The 19,180-nt window shown below is 42.9% G+C and overlaps 1 protein-coding gene across 4 annotated transcripts in view; it reads left to right on the top strand.

Annotated features, from left to right (window-relative positions):
• Positions 1-19,180, top strand: part of GOLGB1 (golgin B1) — a 57,338-nt gene that overhangs the window by 23,262 nt on the left and 14,896 nt on the right. For all 4 annotated transcript variants that reach the window (XM_080919285.1, XM_080919286.1, XM_080919287.1 and 1 more), the window contains 5 exons: positions 1,313-1,715; positions 3,206-3,321; positions 6,332-6,446; positions 9,058-9,131; positions 13,154-18,279. In XM_080919285.1, coding sequence (XP_080775411.1) covers positions 1,313-1,715; positions 3,206-3,321; positions 6,332-6,446; positions 9,058-9,131; positions 13,154-18,279 — 5,834 coding nt within the window. The remainder of the gene's footprint in view (positions 1-1,312; positions 1,716-3,205; positions 3,322-6,331; positions 6,447-9,057; positions 9,132-13,153; positions 18,280-19,180) is intronic.

The following is a 19,180-nucleotide window of genomic DNA, read 5'->3' as shown; positions in this document are numbered from 1 at the left end:
TTGGCAATCTCAGCATGCCTTCCTTCTTAAAGCGTATTATTTGTAGCTCAGAAGACAAGACATATTCCCATGCCAAGTACACCAGAGAATGCAGAGGCACCTGTGTTCTCCTGTGTGTGTTGTGGCACTAGTCACAATGGTTGAGATATACAGAGCCAGCCTGGGCACCTGTCAGTGGATGTATAATAAATAAATAAATATAGATTGTAACTATACACAATGGAATGTTACTTGGTCCTAAAAGAGGAATGAAGTTCTGTGTTTTTTGCAGCAACGTGGAAGGAATGCAGGATATTACAGTAAGTGAAACGTGTCAAGCATAGGAAGACAGATATCACATGTTCTCACTTACATACAGAAGCTGAAAAGCTGATCTCAGAGAAGTAGAGAACAGAATGGAGGCTTCCAGCACTTGGGAGGGTGGAGAGGGGATAGGTGAACACAGGGAAGCTTCTGGGTTGGAGGGATAATTGCACATCTGCAGCACATCTGTAGCTGCACCTGACATCTGTTACAAAACCCTAGTAGAGAAGATTTTTGAATGTCCCCAACACAAAAAGAAGGCATTTGCCTGACATCGCAGAGGCCAGTGACCTTGATCTGATGTTGCACCTGTGTCTCATTGAAAAGTTCCATTTACCGTACAAGTAGGTGTAATTGCTACGTATCCAATTCAAAAACACGTTTTTAAAAGTACCTTAACCATATTTTCTCTTAATGGGCTAGTCAGTCAAAAGATAAAACTGAAACCTTCTTGTTTCTTTTGTATTCTTTAACCCCTACAATTAATTATCAGTTCGGCTGATTTAATGTGTTAATTCTAGCCTCCACCCTCCTCCCTTGTCTTCTCAATACTAACTCCAGCTACCTCGACCTGAAGTACCATTTTTCCCTACCTCCTCACCTGGCTCATTGCTTACTTTTACGTTTTAGACTATTTGGCTGTCTGTAAAGGAAGGCCGTCTTCTCCTCTTCCCTTGAACACTTTCCAGATAGTCCTCTGGTGTACTCTGAGCTTTTGTACGATGCTCAGCCTGCTTCGGTGCCTGAACCATGAGCTCTTCCATGGCACAGACTAGACTGATTTATTCACGGTGAATTGAGTCCTTCCCTTGTGGCGCTCCTTCTCTAATGGGAGAGGCACATATGAAAACATACCACACATGACAAACATGAGTGCGAACCGTCCAGAATGTCTGGAAAGCAGACAGTGACTGTGCGTGGCTCCTAGGAATGAATCAGTGCTCCCTGAATGAGGGAGTGCAGTAGGTGTGGATCCTGATGCCTGCTGTTCTTTGTTTGTTTGTTTTAGGTTCTTTCTCAGCAGTTAGAGCTGCTGGAGGCGGAACATAGTACTTTAAGAAATGCCATGGAAACAGAAAGACAGGAGTCCAGGATCCTGATGGAAAAGGTAGAACTGGAAGTGGCAGAGAGAAAGTTATCCTTCCATAACCTGCAGGAGGAGATGCACCAGCTTCAGGGACAGTTGGAGCGAGCCGGCCAAGCCCAGGTTGACCTGGAGATGCAGTATAGTGCTCTCCAGCAAAGACACAAGACAGAACTGGAGGAGAAGACAGCTTGCATTTTGATTCTTCAGAAGAACGAGCAAGAGCTGCAGTCTGCCTGTGAGGCTCTGAAGGAGGAAAACGCAAAGCTGCTTCAGGAGAAGCATGAACAGGCTGCTGAGTCGGCCCAGACTGTGCAGCTCCTGGAAGGTCAGTGTGTGGCTTATGAAGCCACACCTCTGCCTCCTTAGTGGGCTGTACTTCCTACCTTCAAGGCTCTCCTCTGTCATGGTCTCCTCCTCCTGTCTCTCAAGTTCTAAGTCTCTTAACATTGTCGCCTCAGTCCTAAACACTACTCGGCCATGATCTGGGCACTGAGAAGTCATGTGTAAAACAGAGCTGAGCAGAAGACCATGGTGCCTGCTATGCACAGAATGGAATGTGTTTCTGGAAATGTCAGGCCACATTTAGATACATAAACTAAAGTGCAAGAAATCATCCATAAGTCTAAAGGCGCATCTTCTTGCTTTTATTGTAGGGAAATTTTCCTTTTGGAGAAAACTTTTGTCTTCTAAACAGGTTTTAAGAAACATTTTAAAGTATTTTAATTAAAGTACTTTAATAAAAAGTTGAAAATGACTCTAAAAGTTTACCATTTTAGGGGTTTATACAAAAGTGCAGCTCCCTGAACTGCAATCGTCCTTGTCACCAGCCTCTTTAAAGGATCTGTAGTACCGACAGACGGGAATTGGATGCCCTTGGGAGAGGTTAGGAAGAAGTAACTTGCAAGCAAGTACCACGAGGTTGGTTTTTAACCAGAAAGTCTAGAGGGCATCATAGGAAAAGGGGACATATCTGGTGTCCCCTTCCCCAAATTATGGTCATGCTTACACCCTGCTGGAGACTCTCAACGGGCTCGTAATAATTTAGTGGAGCATGAAGGCTATGATATAAGCCACTGAAGCTATTGTTCTTTTTCTTTTTTTCTTCTTTTTGTGTTTTCAAGACATTCAGTTTTGGGCTACCCTGGAACTTGCTTTGTAGACCAGGCTGGCCTCAAACTCAGAAATCCGCCCGCCTCTGCCTCCTGAGTGATGGAATTAGAGGTGTGCCTGGCTCCATCAAAGCCATTTTTAAGGGGTAAATGAAAAGTGACTATTTTCAATGTCTAGGTCTGTCTTTATTAACATGTTACTGTTTATGCAGGTTAATGGCATTCAGTGTGAGAATTCCATACATGCAAACAGTGTGTGTTCACAACCTCCAGCCACCCTTCCTCAAACTTCTTCTCATTCACCCTTCCAGCTCCCTAAGAATCAGTACTCATTCTGAGTCGTTCCTGAAGTGGAGACGGACTATGCAGTTGTCTGGCTCTCTGCACTTAACTAGGTGACACCCCCCCCCCCCCGTCCAGTCCAGTGGTGACACCCCCCCCCAGTCCAGTCCAGTTTTATGCAGATTGCAGGATTGTATTTTGCTTTGTGACTCTGTAACATTCCATATGCTTCTTTTTCCTTTGAAGAAAGTAGTTTACCGAGATGCTCTTTGATCCGAACAGTAAAGAATATACTTGGCACCGTAATCTTAATTAGGTAGCTGAATGTGGTGTATCAGTAGAGGTTTCAGATTAGAAGCAGACCTCGTTCCTGTGTGCTTGTCTTGGTTTCCTCAGATATGCATGTTTGTTTTTTCTTCCTTAGATCAACTCCAGCAAAAAGCGAAAGAAATTAGCCAATTTGTAAATAAACCAACCTTGCAAAAACATGAAACAGCATCTCAGACTTCTTTACCAGATGTTTATAATGAGGGCATACAGGTAATTAAATGTGAATTTCTCTGTAATCTGTATGTATTTGCTGTACTTAAGGGCTCTAATGAGAAAGAGTGTAAATGTGCATTTTTCTGCCCAATGAAATGCTTTTAGGGGGATGACTATCTGAATAGGACCCTGAAATGCATTAAAGTAGCTTCCCCACAAGGAAAAAAAACATTTGCATTTACTAAGACATTTTCTAGCAATTCAGACAGATAGACACAGTTTCATGAGTGCTCATATCCCTCCCTCCAGATAGTACCGCAACATTGACTGTAGGTATTTGCTTTACTGGCTGTTCTTCTGTCTTTCTCTGTGCATCAGTTCATCTTAATGTTTTCTAAATGTCACAGTAGGCTACTGGCATCAGGACCTTTTTCTCCAGATATTTCAGTTTGTGTATTGATGACAAGAGTTCAGTATTGGTCGTTAGTTGAGGGAGTCTTTTCTCTTGAGATAAGGGTTACAAACCATTAAAATGCGTAAATCGTAAGTATACCATGAGTGTGTTCTGTCAGATGTATTCAGCTATGGTAGCCAAACTCTTAATAAGGCATAACATGGGCAGGAGAGAGGGCTTAGAGGTTAAGAGCACTGGCTGTCCTTCCAGAGGTCCTGAGTTCAATTCCCAGCACCCACATGGAGGCTTACAACCATTTATAATGAGATCTGGCTCCCTCTTCTTGCTGTGCAGGCAGAACATTGTATATAAGGTAAAGAAATAAATCTTTAAAAAAAATAAGGTATAGCATACTGTCGTCAGCCGCAAAGTATGCTGTCAAGCATGGGCTGCTCTTCCACTTCCCTCAGGATTTCATATGGTTTCTTACAAATTTGACCATGCATCATGTACCCTTTTCCTCCCTTGTTTTGTGATTTGTATCTCTTGTTGCATTTATTCTTTTAAATTGCCATTGTAGAGCAAACGCAGAGGTAAAAGGTAAACAAATGGTTGTCCTGTTCCAGTAACATTTTATTAGTAAAGCAAGTAGAAGCCCCCACAATCTTCTGATGTCACTCTGTGTAAAGCACTGTCTCCTGTGGGTGCAGTTCCTCAGTGTGTGCTTGCAGGCATGGGATGCATCTGGTGATGGATGCTCCCACCTCCTGTGTAGCTAATTATATCATTATATCAGCTGTAGTCCTTGCTGCCCGTAGACCTCTACATTGACAGGTTTAGTTTGGTTTTGCCTTTGTCACTTTGAGTCTTCTTCGGCTGTCTCATCTATCCTGTTTTGTTTCAGATAGGAAACCTCTTTTTAAAATTTATTTTTGCTTTGAAAATTTTATCATTGGCTTTGTTGAACACCAGGGTATTGATAGACCATATATTAATTCTACAGTCTTCTGACTTACATGGTCTCAGCAGTTCTGCAAATGATCGTTCCTATAGATGAAAGTATCATTTCCCACTGAGCTTTAGAAGACCGTCTCTTGATCTTTGTGATGTAGTCACTTGTGGTTTTCTTTGCAATTTTCTTCCTTTGTTGAGTCTTTCCTTCTTCCTTCCTTTCTTCCTTCCTTTCCTTTCACAGATATAAGCTTGTATGTGAAAAAAGTGTGACTGTTTTATAATAACTTTTCTGTGCATTCTGTTCTCATTGGATTTTTCATTTCATATTTGTGATTTTCTATCCTAGATTTTCAAACTTTTTCATTTTCTAGTTTGTTTGTCTTGTGCTTAAAGTTCCTGTCTTTCATTTACTGCTGATATAATATGTCTTACTGTAGTTATAATATTCTCTTTAAAATCCTAGTTTGCTGCCACACATGGTAGCATATCCTTGTAAGCCCAAAATTTAGGAGGTAGAAACAGGACTGAGCTAATTTGTGAGGCTCTGACTCAAAACAAAAAACCAAGGGGCAGGAATTTAGCTCAGTGGGAGAGCACTTGCTGAGCCTGCAAAAAGTCCTGGGTTCAATTGCTGTCACCACAGTATACATAAGTTCTTGCTTGCTAATTCAAAGTTTGCATCATTTTGTTTGTGATTTGTCTGGGTTGGTTGTATTTTTCCTTGAGAATCAATCAGTTTCCTGTTTCTCTCTGTCATGAGTGTTGTATTGAGTCCTAAATGCTATAAATGTTTCGTTTGAGAGGGCCTGTTTTGTTGTTTCTAAAACTGAAGCATTCAGCAAATAATGTTGCCTGTGGCAGAGAACCCCAAAACTTAGTTGGGTATTTCTGCCTCAGGCCATCCCAAGGGTTATACCATTTACTGTTTGGTAGGAGGTTAGGCTGAATGTATAGACGGTTAACTCCTCTTGACGGTCTTCCCTCCTCTGTTTGGGTCCCTCACACTGCAGTTTTGATCCTCCCCAAGGCTTTCTTATTTTTCAAGATAGAATGCCTAGAGCTATTTTTATTGGAATTTTGTTTTATTTCAAACTAGAAACTTTCCTCTAGATAGAAGTCCCAAACCCTAAACATATATCCTGTAGTTTCTGTGCAAACTCTGTAGCCTAACATAGCAGTTCAATGGAATTGCATGGAAAAATGTATAAGCAAGCCCCTTGTAGGATCAAATGTGTAAAAAGTAAAAACCTGGAGACTTAATGCAGATACTTTCCCATCATTAAGAGAAACAGACATTCTGAATATATAAGTTAAGCAGAACATTTTGTTATAAATGGGAAAAATGCAAGGACAGCAATAACAGTTCCTCCTTTTGAGAGAACCCTCTTGCTGTTTGTTCATTTGCCTCCAGGCCTTGTTCCTGGCTGGCTTTAATCAGATCTAATGTAAGGCGTTGCTTGTGAACTTTTAAAATGTTCTTTCATGCACAGTTGACTTGGGCTTTCTATCTTTATAACCCAGGCTTCTATCTTAGGTTCAAAATCCAGTGAACTGGAAGCTTATGGGATAGCATTCACCAGGCAGAGGAGTAGATGCTGTTCCTAAAGCATCCTCGTAGCTGGAGAACTTTCAGATGCTATACATATTAGAGGCCCTCTGGGCATCAGTGTGAGAGCTTGCACTAGGTAATCACTAATTTGTTGTCTCTCTACGATGTAGGCGGTCATGGAGGAGAATGTCGCCTCGTTACAGAAGAGACTGATAGAGCTAGAGAATGAGAAGGGAGCCTTGCTCCTTAGTTCTATAGAGCTGGAGGAACTGAAAGCTGAGAACGGTATGTATAAATAAGAAACGTAACTCTGTCTTCCTATCCCATAAGTGCCCCTGCTCTGACTGCTGTGCATATATGCACGTAGCTGACCTTGCGCTCCAAGGATCTCAGGCAGCAGACTGGCAGTTATCAAGAGAAAACTAATGCATACTGAGCAGCCGAGAACTGTGCTGGTGCTTATATCAGGATTACATTTTCTGACATATGCTATAAATGCCACAGGATTTCAGAATACTTTATATTCATTTGGAACTGACAAGGATATCTTCTAGGAAGTATGGCCCGAATCGGACTTTACTAAGATGCTGAATTTGTTCTAAGTAGGAAAAATGAGGACAGGAACTGCAGGCCGGGTCCCTGTCGGCTCCTGTCTTGTTCCCATCTGCTTAGACTCCTGTCAGCCTTGCTCTGCAGTGTCAGCCCTCACCCAGGGCTGTCTTCTTTAGGAACTCAGTCTTCATCCTGGGTTAAGTCCTTGTGCTCCTGCAGCTTCCTTTACACACTGACTGATGGATGAGGATGGTCAGTGTTTGCCTTGTGTATTGTAAGCCCTCGGAACACTGGTATGAGCTTTTTAAGGGCAGAGAACCTGTTCAGTTTGCTTGACCCAAACACCTGAAGAACAGTTTCCACTGCACAACATCTTGCTGGATTAGGCTGAGCACACCAGCCTTTTGTTCCACTGGACTTCACAGTCGGCGAGAACGAAGGCATCTCTTGGACCTGTCTTCTGTTCATCTTGTGCTTCATGAGACCCTCCTCAGTTCAGTAGCCTGTGGTGGTGATGTCTTACAACTCTCCTCTAGGAGAGTATTTTTCACCCTTCCAAACACCTTGACCATTAACACAGTCAGTTCCTCATGTTGTGGTGACCCCACCCATAAAATTATTTTCATTGCTATATCATAACTGCAATTTTGCTACTGTTATGAATCTTAATGTAAATATCTGGTATGCAGGGTATCTGATATGGAACCCCTGTGATGGGTCATTAGACCCCCCAAGGGGTTGTGACCCACAGGTTGAGAACCATTGATCTAGCACGTCCGACTACTGTGTTGTGTTGTATTGTGTACAAGTCAGAGGGGACATCACCTAACATCAAAAAACTAGATCCAATTTATTCATGTAGCCGTTTAATAGTTTCCTACCTAGCTCCTATCTGGAAATTATGTGTTATTAAATGCATAATTATTAAAAATATTGCTAACATTGCCAGTAAAGCCACAAATTCAGCTCATTACTTAACCCACTTAAAGCACCTTTTTGATACTTTATTTATAATTTTTATTCTACCATTTTTCAAGCAGCTTCTGTCCTGTTCACGTGGTTGTCATGTGCTTTGCAGGTTCTGTGATTTCCATTCTCTGTCCCTTGGGGGTCATTGGCCTTAGCATTCTTTGCCCTGGCTTTTCTGTGTACTGTCATAAATGGCCTTTGAGTTTTTGTCCTGTCCCTTCCATCTCAGTTTTCTACATCTTTCTCGGGGATATTCAGTGTCTGAGCATAATACAGGTACTGTCTTGAATTCATGTTTCATGGGTATTCTTCCTGGCCTGTGAGCCGCACTATTCTGTGCTGTAGATAGAGCTATGAACATTTTACAGTGCAAGACACCCATAAACATGTATAAAAAAGAACATTTTAGAATAATAGATTTTAAGATGGAAATGAAATGGAATCCTGCAAGTATATCTGAGGTAAAAGAAAGGCAGGACTACAGAGGTCAAGATAGGCCTCTCTGGGAGCTTGACATTCAAATGACTAAAGACAGGGCAGTCGTGCAAAGGAAATATTAATCAGGGGACAGAGCCGAACAAGTGTGATGTGTGAACGAATTTGATATGTTTGTAGAACAGAAAGAAGCTCTGAGTTGTCATAGAGTGAAAAAACATTAGCAATACAAGGGGGGGTTGAAGGATAAGTTAGGAGTCAAATGTGGGCTCCAGGTGGTCATGATAAGGCATTGAGATGCTGTATAAAAACTGCATGCTCTTTCTTTAGTTTATTCAGCTTTTCAGACAATATAAGCTTCCTGGAGTATCTCCAGGATTGGGGTTCAGTAGTCTTTATCTTCCAGGGTATTGGTACCCACGTTATAGCTGCACATTAAGACAGGGGCCCTGATCCCAGCTGTCTATCTTGCCCTGTAACCTCTTCATATTATGGCATTTGTGTCCTCATTGGGGCTTTGAGATTGCAACTAAAAGGTAGATCCCCTTTAGTGTTAAAATGTAATGTCTGAACATCTCTTAAAGAAGATTGGGACATGGTTAGGTGCAACTGTGCAAAGATACACAATTCGAACAGTAGAATTTCAGATTATAGCATAACTACTCCAGGTCACATGTCTTTACATCTACAGCCTTTCAAGCGTCACACTATCTAGAACATGCCTCTCATGGTCATTCTCATACAGCATTCTGTTATGTATGGTGTCTGTCATGTTGTGTGGTAAATGATATCTCATGCTCTGGAGGCAGAAGTCTTACCTCCCTCAAAGTACTGTACTTCTTTTTATTATTCGGTGTTTTTCAAGTAGCCTGGGTACAGCTATATCAGTTTTCAAATGATCCGCATGTATTCTCTAAAGGTACTGCTTCTTTGATTTCAGAAAGACTCTCCTCTCGAATTACTCTTCTGGAGGCGCAGAATAGAGCAGGGGAGGCTGATGGGACAGTCTGTGAGGTAAGCGACCACTGAGGACAGCCATAGTGGGGCCTGGATTAAGCAGGGCTGACTCCAGCAGTTAACAGTATTGACAGAGAGTTATATTACCCATGGAGTGAAATGACATTTAAGATAGTCAGAGTGACTGGACTCACTCACTTATTCATTTCTGAATATTTGGAATTCCTTGTCTTAAACCAACACAAGTACATACTTGTGTAGTAGTTACTTCTATGTTGCTGTAGAAAACACCGTGACTAAGACAACTTAAGAAGAGAGAGCATATTTGGACTTACAGTTCCGGAGGGTAAGAGTCCATTCATGGTGCACAGCAAACAAGCGGCAGGCGTGGCTGCAGGAGCATGCCAGAGAGGGATCACATCCTTCATCATAGGCTTGGAGCAGAGAGAGGGAACTAGAAATGGCTCCTGTGACACACTTCCTCCAACAAGGCCACACCCCTGAGACCTCCCCAAATAGTGCCACCAAGCAGGGAGCAAGAGTTTAAATTCATGAGCCCTGGAGAAGAGTCTCATTCAAGCCACCACAGCTTGCTCTCGGCAGAGTAAACAAAATCTCCTGAAATCCTCAGGTTCCCCGGGTGGCTGTTTTTACTCAGGATTGTATTTCAAAGGAGCCTTTACAGAATTGTGGCTTTTGTGACCTGAAATTTGTGTATTCTACTTTTCAGTTCTAATTTTTCTGTATGTATGAGTTTATACATGTACATACATGTATGAAATATAACTGTGTCTACCTCATTCTCCCCTTCAGCTTCTCCCACATCCCACTAGCATGTCTCTCCAAAATTCATGTCTTTTTTTTTTTGATAACCCACTAAGTCAGTGAGTATTGCTGTGTACATGGGAACCTGCCAGTGGAAACACCCTCCAAAAAGAATGATTGTCCCTCCCCAAACAGCCATCAAGTGTTAATAACAGGTAGGGCCTGTTTAACAAAAGAGTTGCTTTTTATATAGTCTGTGTCTCCAGGGACATAGTGTGAATACCGTTTTAGGCCCAAAGAGATACAGTTTTACAAATTGGCAAATTCAGAATCTTCCAATTGAGCCAGAGGCCATCCACCATAGAGAAATATTAAGACTTGAGTCAGGGGATAATCTGCTAGTAGATTTTTCTCTTGGGGGTAGGGCAGATTTTTTTTTAACCCTGCCTAGGCCTTAACTGATAGAAAAGGCTTACCTGAACTAGAAATGATGGTCTGACTTATTTGAATTCTCCTAATTTATAGCTGAAGAGATAGCTCATGTAGTCAAGTGCTTACTATACAATGTCACGTTCTAGCTTTGAGCCACAGAAGCTCAAAAAACCTGGACATGATGGTATAGGTTTATAATCTCAGCACTAGAGAAACCTGGACATGATGGTATAGGCTTATAATCTCAGCACTAGGAGAAACCTGGACATGATGGTATAAGCTTATAATCTCAGCACTAGGAAAAACCTGGACATGATGGTATAGGTTTATAATCTCAGCACTAGGAAAAACCTGGACATGATGGTAAAGGTTTATAATCTCAGCACCAGGAAAAACCTGGACATGATGGTATAGGCTTATAATCTCAGCACTAGGAGAAACCTGGACATGATGGTATAGGCTTATAATCTCAGCACTAGGAGAAACCTGGACATGATGGTATAGGCTTATAATCTCAGCACTAGGAGGTGGAAAAGACAGATCCCTGTCCAGACAAGCCTGCTTGTGGAGCTCCAGGCCTTTCTCGGGAAATAAGGTGGATAGCTTCTGAGGAGTGACACTGAAGGTTGCCCTCTGGCTTCTACATACAGGTTTACATATATGTGGCCCCACCACATGCACACATGCATACACACATATACATAAATGTTCACATATATATTAACGTTAAATGTTAATGCCAACTAAAATACGCTCATAGAAGTACCTAGAGTAATGTTTGAACAAAGATCTGAGTACCATGATCTAACCAAGTTACCACATAAAATTAATCATCAAACTCATTGTCAATGCCTTTCCATGGAGCCATTGAGGCCATGCTCACAAAATTGTCAAAGGTGACTTAACTTAGAAAATTGTAGTATTATAAAGTTACAAATGTTAAGACTCTGACTAAAAATAAATCTTGTTTGTCCAAGAAAGTATTCCCTTGAAGGCTGGCCAATGATGTCTAGTGAAAACACGCTAAAATGTAGCATTAAAAAAAATCAACACAGATAAGAAAGATGGGTATCTAGTGAGATAACGAGAAACAAAAGAAACTGAATACAATAGTCAACAAAATTTAGAAAGATTTTAAAACATAGATGTTGTATAGAAAAGCTGACTGGCAAATCCCTTGAAATTATAGATACCAAATAGAAAAAGATCATAGAAGAAGAAAATTCAGAGGAGGGAAGAATAATGGGAACAGCCAGAAAGAGCAAAGCCCTCTGGTTCTCTGCCCTCTTGGTATGAGCTGAACTGAACTCTGTAGATACCTGTAGTGGGTGAGGAGAATGAATGGGCAATATGGAAGCGAGTTGTGAAATGAACACACACTGGGCCGTAGAACAAAAGCAGTAGGTTACACTGAGCCTGTAGGGATAGAAATATAAGGCTGTGACCTGAAGTTACAGAGAGCTTCCCCAGTGCCTAGTTCTGAGATCTAGGAATTATGGTTTCCGTGGTGCAGAGAACAAAGAGTTATACATTATTGAGATAGTCCTTATGAAAACCGTTGAGATTATAGACATGTACTACTGTCCTGACATTCACATGGATGCTGGAGAGACAAACTCAGGTCTTCATGCTTGTTCAGCAAGAACTTTTCCCAGTGAGCAATGCCCATATCCCCCAAACCCTGGCTTGCATGCTTGAGTGTGTGTGTGTACACATTGCATGCGTGTGCCCATGCCCATGAAGACCAAGGGTCAGCGTCAGGTTTCCTTGCTCACTCTCCACTGTATTTTTTTGAGACAGGGTTTTTGAAATTAAACAAATTAACTGCATTGTGTGACTTCCTAGTTTTCTTTCCCAAGCAATCAATAGCAGTGACACGGAGGAATTAACCTAGCACCGTCATATTTGCCACATGGGTTCTTAATGTCATGTCCAAGTGCCAGCGGAGCATGTCTAGACTTTTTGTACCTGGAAACGTGTCTGAATTTGCTTGTTTATTAATCTACATGTCACTGTTAATTTTTTAACTTTCTTACTCAGTAAATTGCTTAGAAAAAGAAATATTGGTATATTTTTATAAAGATAGAGAGGAGATTTATTTTGGTGGATGTGTGATCAGGTATGGGGGAAGGGGTGCTTCCTCGGGCCCATGCTGAAGCATCCCATCCCCCTGAGGTACCAGCCACGTGACAATATAGTATAGAATAGAGTTTATTCAGGGTGTGGGGTGGGGAGTTAAGAGAGTAATAGGGGCTGAAAAAGACAGAGAGAGAGAGAGAGGAGAGAAAGGAGAGGAAGGGAGGGGAGAGAATAGAGTAGAGGCAAGCCATGAGCATGTGGAGAGGGGGGCTGGAAGGGAATGGGAGAGAAGGGGAAAGGGGCGAGGAGACAAAGCGGCAAAGCAGGAGCAAGAAAGCAAGAGAGAGAGAGGAGGGAGCAAGCAATCCCTTTTATAGTGAGTCAGGTAACTGCGGTGGAGCTTAGACAGAATGCTAATGAACAGAACATACACCCTGGCATCACACAGGGCATCCAGTTGTTTGTTGCTGCTGTTGTTGTTCTAAAGCAGAGCTTAGAAGAAATAACTAGGCATGTTAACCTAAGAGAAGAATGTTCTTTTGTATGGGAAATATCTAGGAAATGATTGCAAGCTTCCTTGGGTCCTTTTGACTCTAAGGAGATCTCAGAGTGGGGCTGATTGAATTATGGACATTCAGTTTAGGAGATACAGAGTTTTACAGATTTTCAATAGTTTTGTGGTATATGAGAAGTTTGAACCAGAAGGTTTTAAGTTTTAGGGAATTCATGAAATGCTAGTTTGTAATGCTGTATAAGCTATTTGATTAAGACCTTTCTTGGTGTTTTTATTTATTTTTTAATAGGTCAACACAGCTGGTATTGCTTTGCTCAACAGGAGTGATTCTTCTACTGAAGAAAGTGGACAGAGCATCCTAGAGAACACATTTTCTCAGAAACATAAAGAGTTGTCAGTTTTATTAGTGGAGATGAAAGAAGCCCAGGAGGAAATTGCATTTCTTAAGTCACAGCTGCAGGGCAAGAGGCCTGAGGGGGACTATGAGGTCCTTGACCTGAAAGAAGCACAGCTGATGGTGACGGAAGGACCGTCCTCAGTTCCAGTGCCCAGTGACAGGAGCAGTGTCTCGGCAGTTGAAGAGGAACAGGCAGGCATGAAAGATCAGCATGGAACATTTGAGGCAGGACCTCTAAACGACACTGGAGTGGAACTGAACGTTCCACAGCTGGACGGTGTGGACAAGTCCCTCTCTGGACCACACATCTGTCAGTGCCACCAGGGCGAATTGGAAAGGTTGAAAACTCAGGTTTTGGAGCTTGAGACAAGCCTTCATACAGCCCAGGAAACTTATGAGAAAGACTTAAGTAAGAAAGCGAAGGAGGTTAGCAGCCTAACCCAGCTTACGGAGGAGTTAAAAAAGAGTGCAGAGGAAACCCGCAGCACGCTCACTGCTGTGTCTGAAGAAAGAGACCAGCTCCTTTACCGGGTGAAGGAGCTTGATGTCCTAGCAGAACTGCGGGCTCAGGTCCAAGAACTGGAAACCAGCCTTGCGGAAGCAGAAAAGCAAAGAGGTCTGGATTATGAAAGCCAGAGGGCTCAGCACAACCTGCTCATGGAGCAGATCCGCAGCCTAAGCGTAGAAGCCAAATCTAAAGATGTGAAAATCGAGGCCTTACAGAGAGAGCTGGATGGTGTGCAGCTACAGTTTTCTGAACAAGGAACACAGATCAAAAGCCTGCAGAGCCAGCTGCAGACTAAAGAAAGTGAAGTGCTAGAGGAGGCAGAGCGTGTGAAGGACATCTCAAGAGAGATGGAAGGACTGTCGCAGGCTCTTTCACAGAAAGAACTGGAAATCGCCAGAATGGACCAGCTCTTGTTAGAGAAAAAGAAAGCCGTGGAGACTCTCCAGCAAACCATCCTGGAGAAGGATCAGCAAGTGACAGAACTCAGCTTCAGTATGACAGAGAAAATGGTTCAGCTTAACGAAGAGAAGTTTTCTCTTGGGGTTGAAATTAAGACTCTGAAGGAGCAGCTCAATTTATTGTCCAGAGCTGAAGAAGCACAAAAAGAGCAGGCAGAAGAGAGTGGGGGTGGGTCCAGCCTGAAACACGGTCCGGACGAGTCAAGCCCAGCGGGACCAGTGAGTAAAGAGGCACTTCAGCAGGAGCTGGAGCGGCTGAAGAAAGAAAGCGAGCAGAGAAAGCGGAAACTGCAGGCAGCGCTGATCAACAGAAAGGAGCTCCTGCAGAAAGTCAGCAAGTTGGAGGAGGAGTTAGCCAAGGTGAAAGAGGAGTCCAGCAAAGAGGTTCCCCTCAGGGAGAGTGAGAGGAGAAAACTGGAGGAAGACAGAGAGAACAAAGATGACCCAGAAAAATGTGGGACTTCTAAGTGGCAAGAACTAGAAGTTTCTTTACAACAGACAATATCTGAACAAGAAGTGGAACTGGAGAACATAAGGAGGGATTTGAGAGAAAAGACAGCAGCAGCTGAGGAACAACAGGCCATGGTCCAACAGATGACCCAGGACCTCCAGAGTAAGACAAAGCAGATAGACTTGCTTCAAGAAGAGATCACTGAAAACCAAGCAACTATTCAGAAATTAATCACAGGCACCATGGATGCTGGTGATGGAGACTCGGCAGCGCCTGGAAGAGAAACAGCGCTGAGCAGCCCACCCAGTGCAGGCGGGGAGCAATGGAGGCCAGAGCTGGAGGGAAAGATACTAGACCTTGAAAAAGAAAAGACACAACTGCAAAAGAAGCTTCAAGACGCCTTAATTTCCCGTAAGGCGATTCTAAAAAAGGCACAAGAGCAAGAGAAACATCTAAAGGAAGAGCTCAAGGAGCAGAAGGATGCTTACCATCGCCTACAGGAACAGTTTGATGAGCAGAGTAAAGAAAATGAGAGCATTGCAGATCAACTAAGGCAACTCCAGTGCCAAGCAAGGGAGTCTGTAGACAGACAGCTGACAGACACTGACCAGCAGGAACCTGGTCTTCCCACTCAAAGTTTAGATGGTGTTTCACTCGAAGACACAGAGCCTGCTTCAGAATCTGACTTACATACAGCTCAGCTTTCTCACGCTGGAGAGACAGCAGCTCTCCAGGCTACTATTTCTGTTGCCCAGATTCAGGCCCAGTTGAAAGAAATGGAGGTTGAAAAAGAAGAGCTGGAATTGAAAGTTAGTTCTACAGCAAGTGAGCTGGCCAAAAAGTCAGAAGAAGCATTTCTGTTACAAGAACAGATAGATGAGCAGGGTTTAGAAATCCAGAACTTGAAGGCAGCATCCCATGAAGCCAGGGCCCACACAGAACAGCTGAAGCAAGAATTGGAAAGCAGCCAGTTGAAAATCGCTAGCCTGGAACATCTGAAAACATTACAGCCTGAACTAGATGCACTACAAAAGCATGTGGGCCAGAAGGAACAAGAGGTCAGCCACCTTTTGGGACAGCTTAGTGAGAAAGAGCAGACCCTCACCACAGTACAGACAGAAATGGTGGAGCAGGAGCGTTTGATCAAGGCTCTGCACACACAGCTGGAAATGCAAGCCAAAGAGCACGAGGAGAGGCTAAAGCAGGTCCAGGTGGAAATTTGTGAGCTAAAGAAGAAGCCAAAAGAGCTTGAGGAAGAAACTAATGCAAAGCAACAGTTACAGAGGAAACTGCAGGCTGCCCTCATCTCCCGGAAGGAGGCACTCAAAGAAAACAAGAGTCTTCAAGAGCAGTTGTCCTCAGCCAAAGATGCTGTTGAACGCCTGACCAAGTCTCTGGCAGATGTAGAAAGCCAGGTTTCTGTTCAGAATCAAGAGAAAGATGCATTCCTAGGAAAGTTCGCTCTTCTTCAGGAAGAAAGAGACAAACTCATTGTAGAAATGGACAGGTCCTTACTGGAAAATCAGAGCCTTGGTGACTCTTGCGAAAGCCTGAAGCTAGCTCTGGAGGGCCTCACTGAAGACAAGGAAAAGCTGATGAAGGAGCTGGAATCTGTGAGATGCTCTAAGATCGCAGAGAGCACCGAATGGCAAGAGAAACACAAGGAGCTGCAGAAAGAGTATGAAGTTCTTCTGCAGTCCTACGAGAACGTGAGCAATGAAGCAGAGAGGATTCAGCACGTGGTGGAGAGCGTGAGGCAAGAGAAGCAAGAGCTGTATGCAAAGTTAAGGAATGCGGAGTCAGACAAGAGAGAGAGAGAGAAGCAGCTGCAGGGTGCAGAACAGGAAATGGAGGAAATGAAAGAGAAGATGAGAAGGTTTGCCAAGTCTAAGCAACAGAAGATCCTTGAGCTAGAGGAAGAAAATGACCGGCTTAGAGCAGAGGCCCAGCCTATAGGAGGAGCCAATGAAAGCATGGAAGCTCTTCTTTCCTCCAATGCCAGCTTGAAGGAGGAACTAGAAAGGATCACATTGGAGCATAAAACCCTTTCTATGGAGTTTGAGTCTTTAATGGCAGAGAAGGAGAGTCTGAGTGAAGAAACTCATAATCTAAAGCTTCAGGTAGAAGCTCAAGTACTGAAACAAGCCAGCCTGGAGGCCACTGAGAAATCTGACGAGCCAAAGGATGTCACTGAAGACGTAATGCAAGTTGTGGTGGGCAAGTCTCAAGAACAAGATTCTCTAAGTGAAAGTGCCAAGCTTGAAGATTCAGAAGCTGTTCTGTTGGCAAATGGTGCCAAGCCCGGTGTTAGTGAGACTTTTAGCTCACACGATGACATCAATAACTACCTCCAGCAGCTTGATCAGCTTAAAGGAAGAATTGCTGAGTTAGAGATGGAGAAACAGAAAGACAGGGAACTTAGCCAGACTTTAGAAAATGAGAAAAATGCCCTACTGACTCAGATATCTGCAAAGGATAGTGAGCTAAGTCTCCTGGAGGAAGAAGTCGCCAAAATAAACACACTAAATCAACAAATCAAGGAAGAACTTTCCAGAGTTACCAGGCTGAAGGAGACAGCAGAAGAGGAGAAAGATGATTTAGAAGAGAGGCTAATGAATCAACTGGCGGAACTTAATGGAAGCATTGGGAATTATTACCAGGATGTTACAGATGCCCAAATAAAAAATGAACAACTAGAATCTGAAATGCAGAACCTTAAAAGATGTGTGAGTGAACTGCAAGAAGAAAAGCAGCAGCTGGTCAAGGAAAAAACCAAGGTGGAGTCAGAAATACGAAAAGAGTACATGGAGAAGATCCAAGGTGCCCAGACAGGGCCCGGCAGTAAAAACCATGCAAAGGAGCTTCAGGAGCTGCTGAAGGAAAAACAGCAAGAAGTGAAGCAGCTGCAGAAGGACTGCATCCGGTACCTAGAGAGAATCAGTGCCCTGGAGAAGACCGTCAAAGCCCTCGAGTTTGTTCAGACTGAATCCCAAAAGGATTTGGATGCAACCAAGGGAAGTCTGGCCCAGGCAGTCGAGAACCGCAAAAAGGCACAAGACGAATTATCTAGCTTCAAGATACTGCTAGATGACACCCAAAGCGAAGCTGCGAGAGTGCTAGCAGACAACCTCAAATTGAAAAAGGAGCTTCAGTCAAACAAAGAATCCATCAAAAGCCAGATAAAACAAAAAGATGAAGACCTCTTGCGAAGATTGGAGCAAGCAGAAGAGAAACACCAAAAAGAGAAGAAGAACATGCAAGAGAAGCTGGATGCTCTGCACAGAGAAAAGGCCCACGTGGAAGACAGGCTTGCAGAGATTCAAGTGAGTCTGACCAGGAAAGACAAGGAAATGAAGGAGCTTCAGGAAAGCCTGGACAGCACCTTGGCCCAGCTTGCAGCCTTCACCAAGAGCATGTCATCTCTCCAGGATGACAGGGACAGGGTGATCGATGAAGCTAAGAAATGGGAGCGGCGGTTTGGTGATGCCATTCAAACCAAAGAGGAAGAGGTCAGACTCAAAGAGGAGAACTGCATTGCTCTAAAAGATCAGCTCCGACAAATGACCATCCACATGGAGGAATTGAAGATCACCGTCTCCAGGTAAGCAGAGAACCTGTTTCCCTCCAGAGAGAATTGCAAAGGCAAGGAAAGTTTTTTAACTGTTTTTACTTTATTCGTATTTATTCTTTATTTGTTACAGAACCAATGTTTATTTTAAATTCCCTTGAAATGTTTTTTTTTTCCTTCTTACACTTTTTGCCAGTTTTGTAAATTCTTGTTATAATGAGTATCACTATAAAATCAGTAACATAAAATCACTGGCATTTTCCCCCACCATTAAACTCTGTTAAGAGATGGCATAGGTTTCTCTGCCTTTCCATTTCTGTTTCTCCATTTCTTGACAACATAACTATCCTTGTCTAGATTTCCACCAGCTTACTCCCAGAGGATTGCTTTAGTACCCTGAGTGGTCCTCTTTCTTTGCTACAGTTGACATGAGCCATACTCTCTGTCAGTTAGCATCCCCATCCCCAAACTCTAGAATATCAACTTCCAAGTCAGGAACCAGCATTGCCCCTCTACCCTTAGTACACCTCTCCTTTTATCTCCTTACTGTTTCTTTTGCCAGGTTTACAGCTTTAAAGAAACCTGCCATTAGCTTGTCTGGAGCAAAGTAGAAAAAAACAGGGGGTTGGAAGCTGATTTGCTTTTCAGTATCTCAAAGTGGGGATCACTAAAGTAAGGAACACACTTTCATAATTCAGATCTCCCTAATGTATCTTTTTTTAATATTATTATATTTGAACATTGTAATTGTTCAATGAAGGCCAGTTGGAAATCAGCTTTCCATATAAAGGTTAATAGATGACATACCTTTACATGTAATACAGCGTATCACATATTCTTAATGCAGAGCATCCCTAGTATCCTTTTCTTCTTTTCACATATTTTTTGTTTTTTTTTTTTATTAGATATATTTTATTCTCCTTTTTCTCCCTCC

The sequence above is a fragment of the Micromys minutus genome, assembly GCF_963924665.1.
Source record: "Micromys minutus genome assembly, chromosome: 7".
NCBI lineage: Eukaryota > Metazoa > Chordata > Mammalia > Rodentia > Muridae > Micromys > Micromys minutus.
This window is presented reverse-complemented; position numbering and strand designations above follow the sequence as displayed.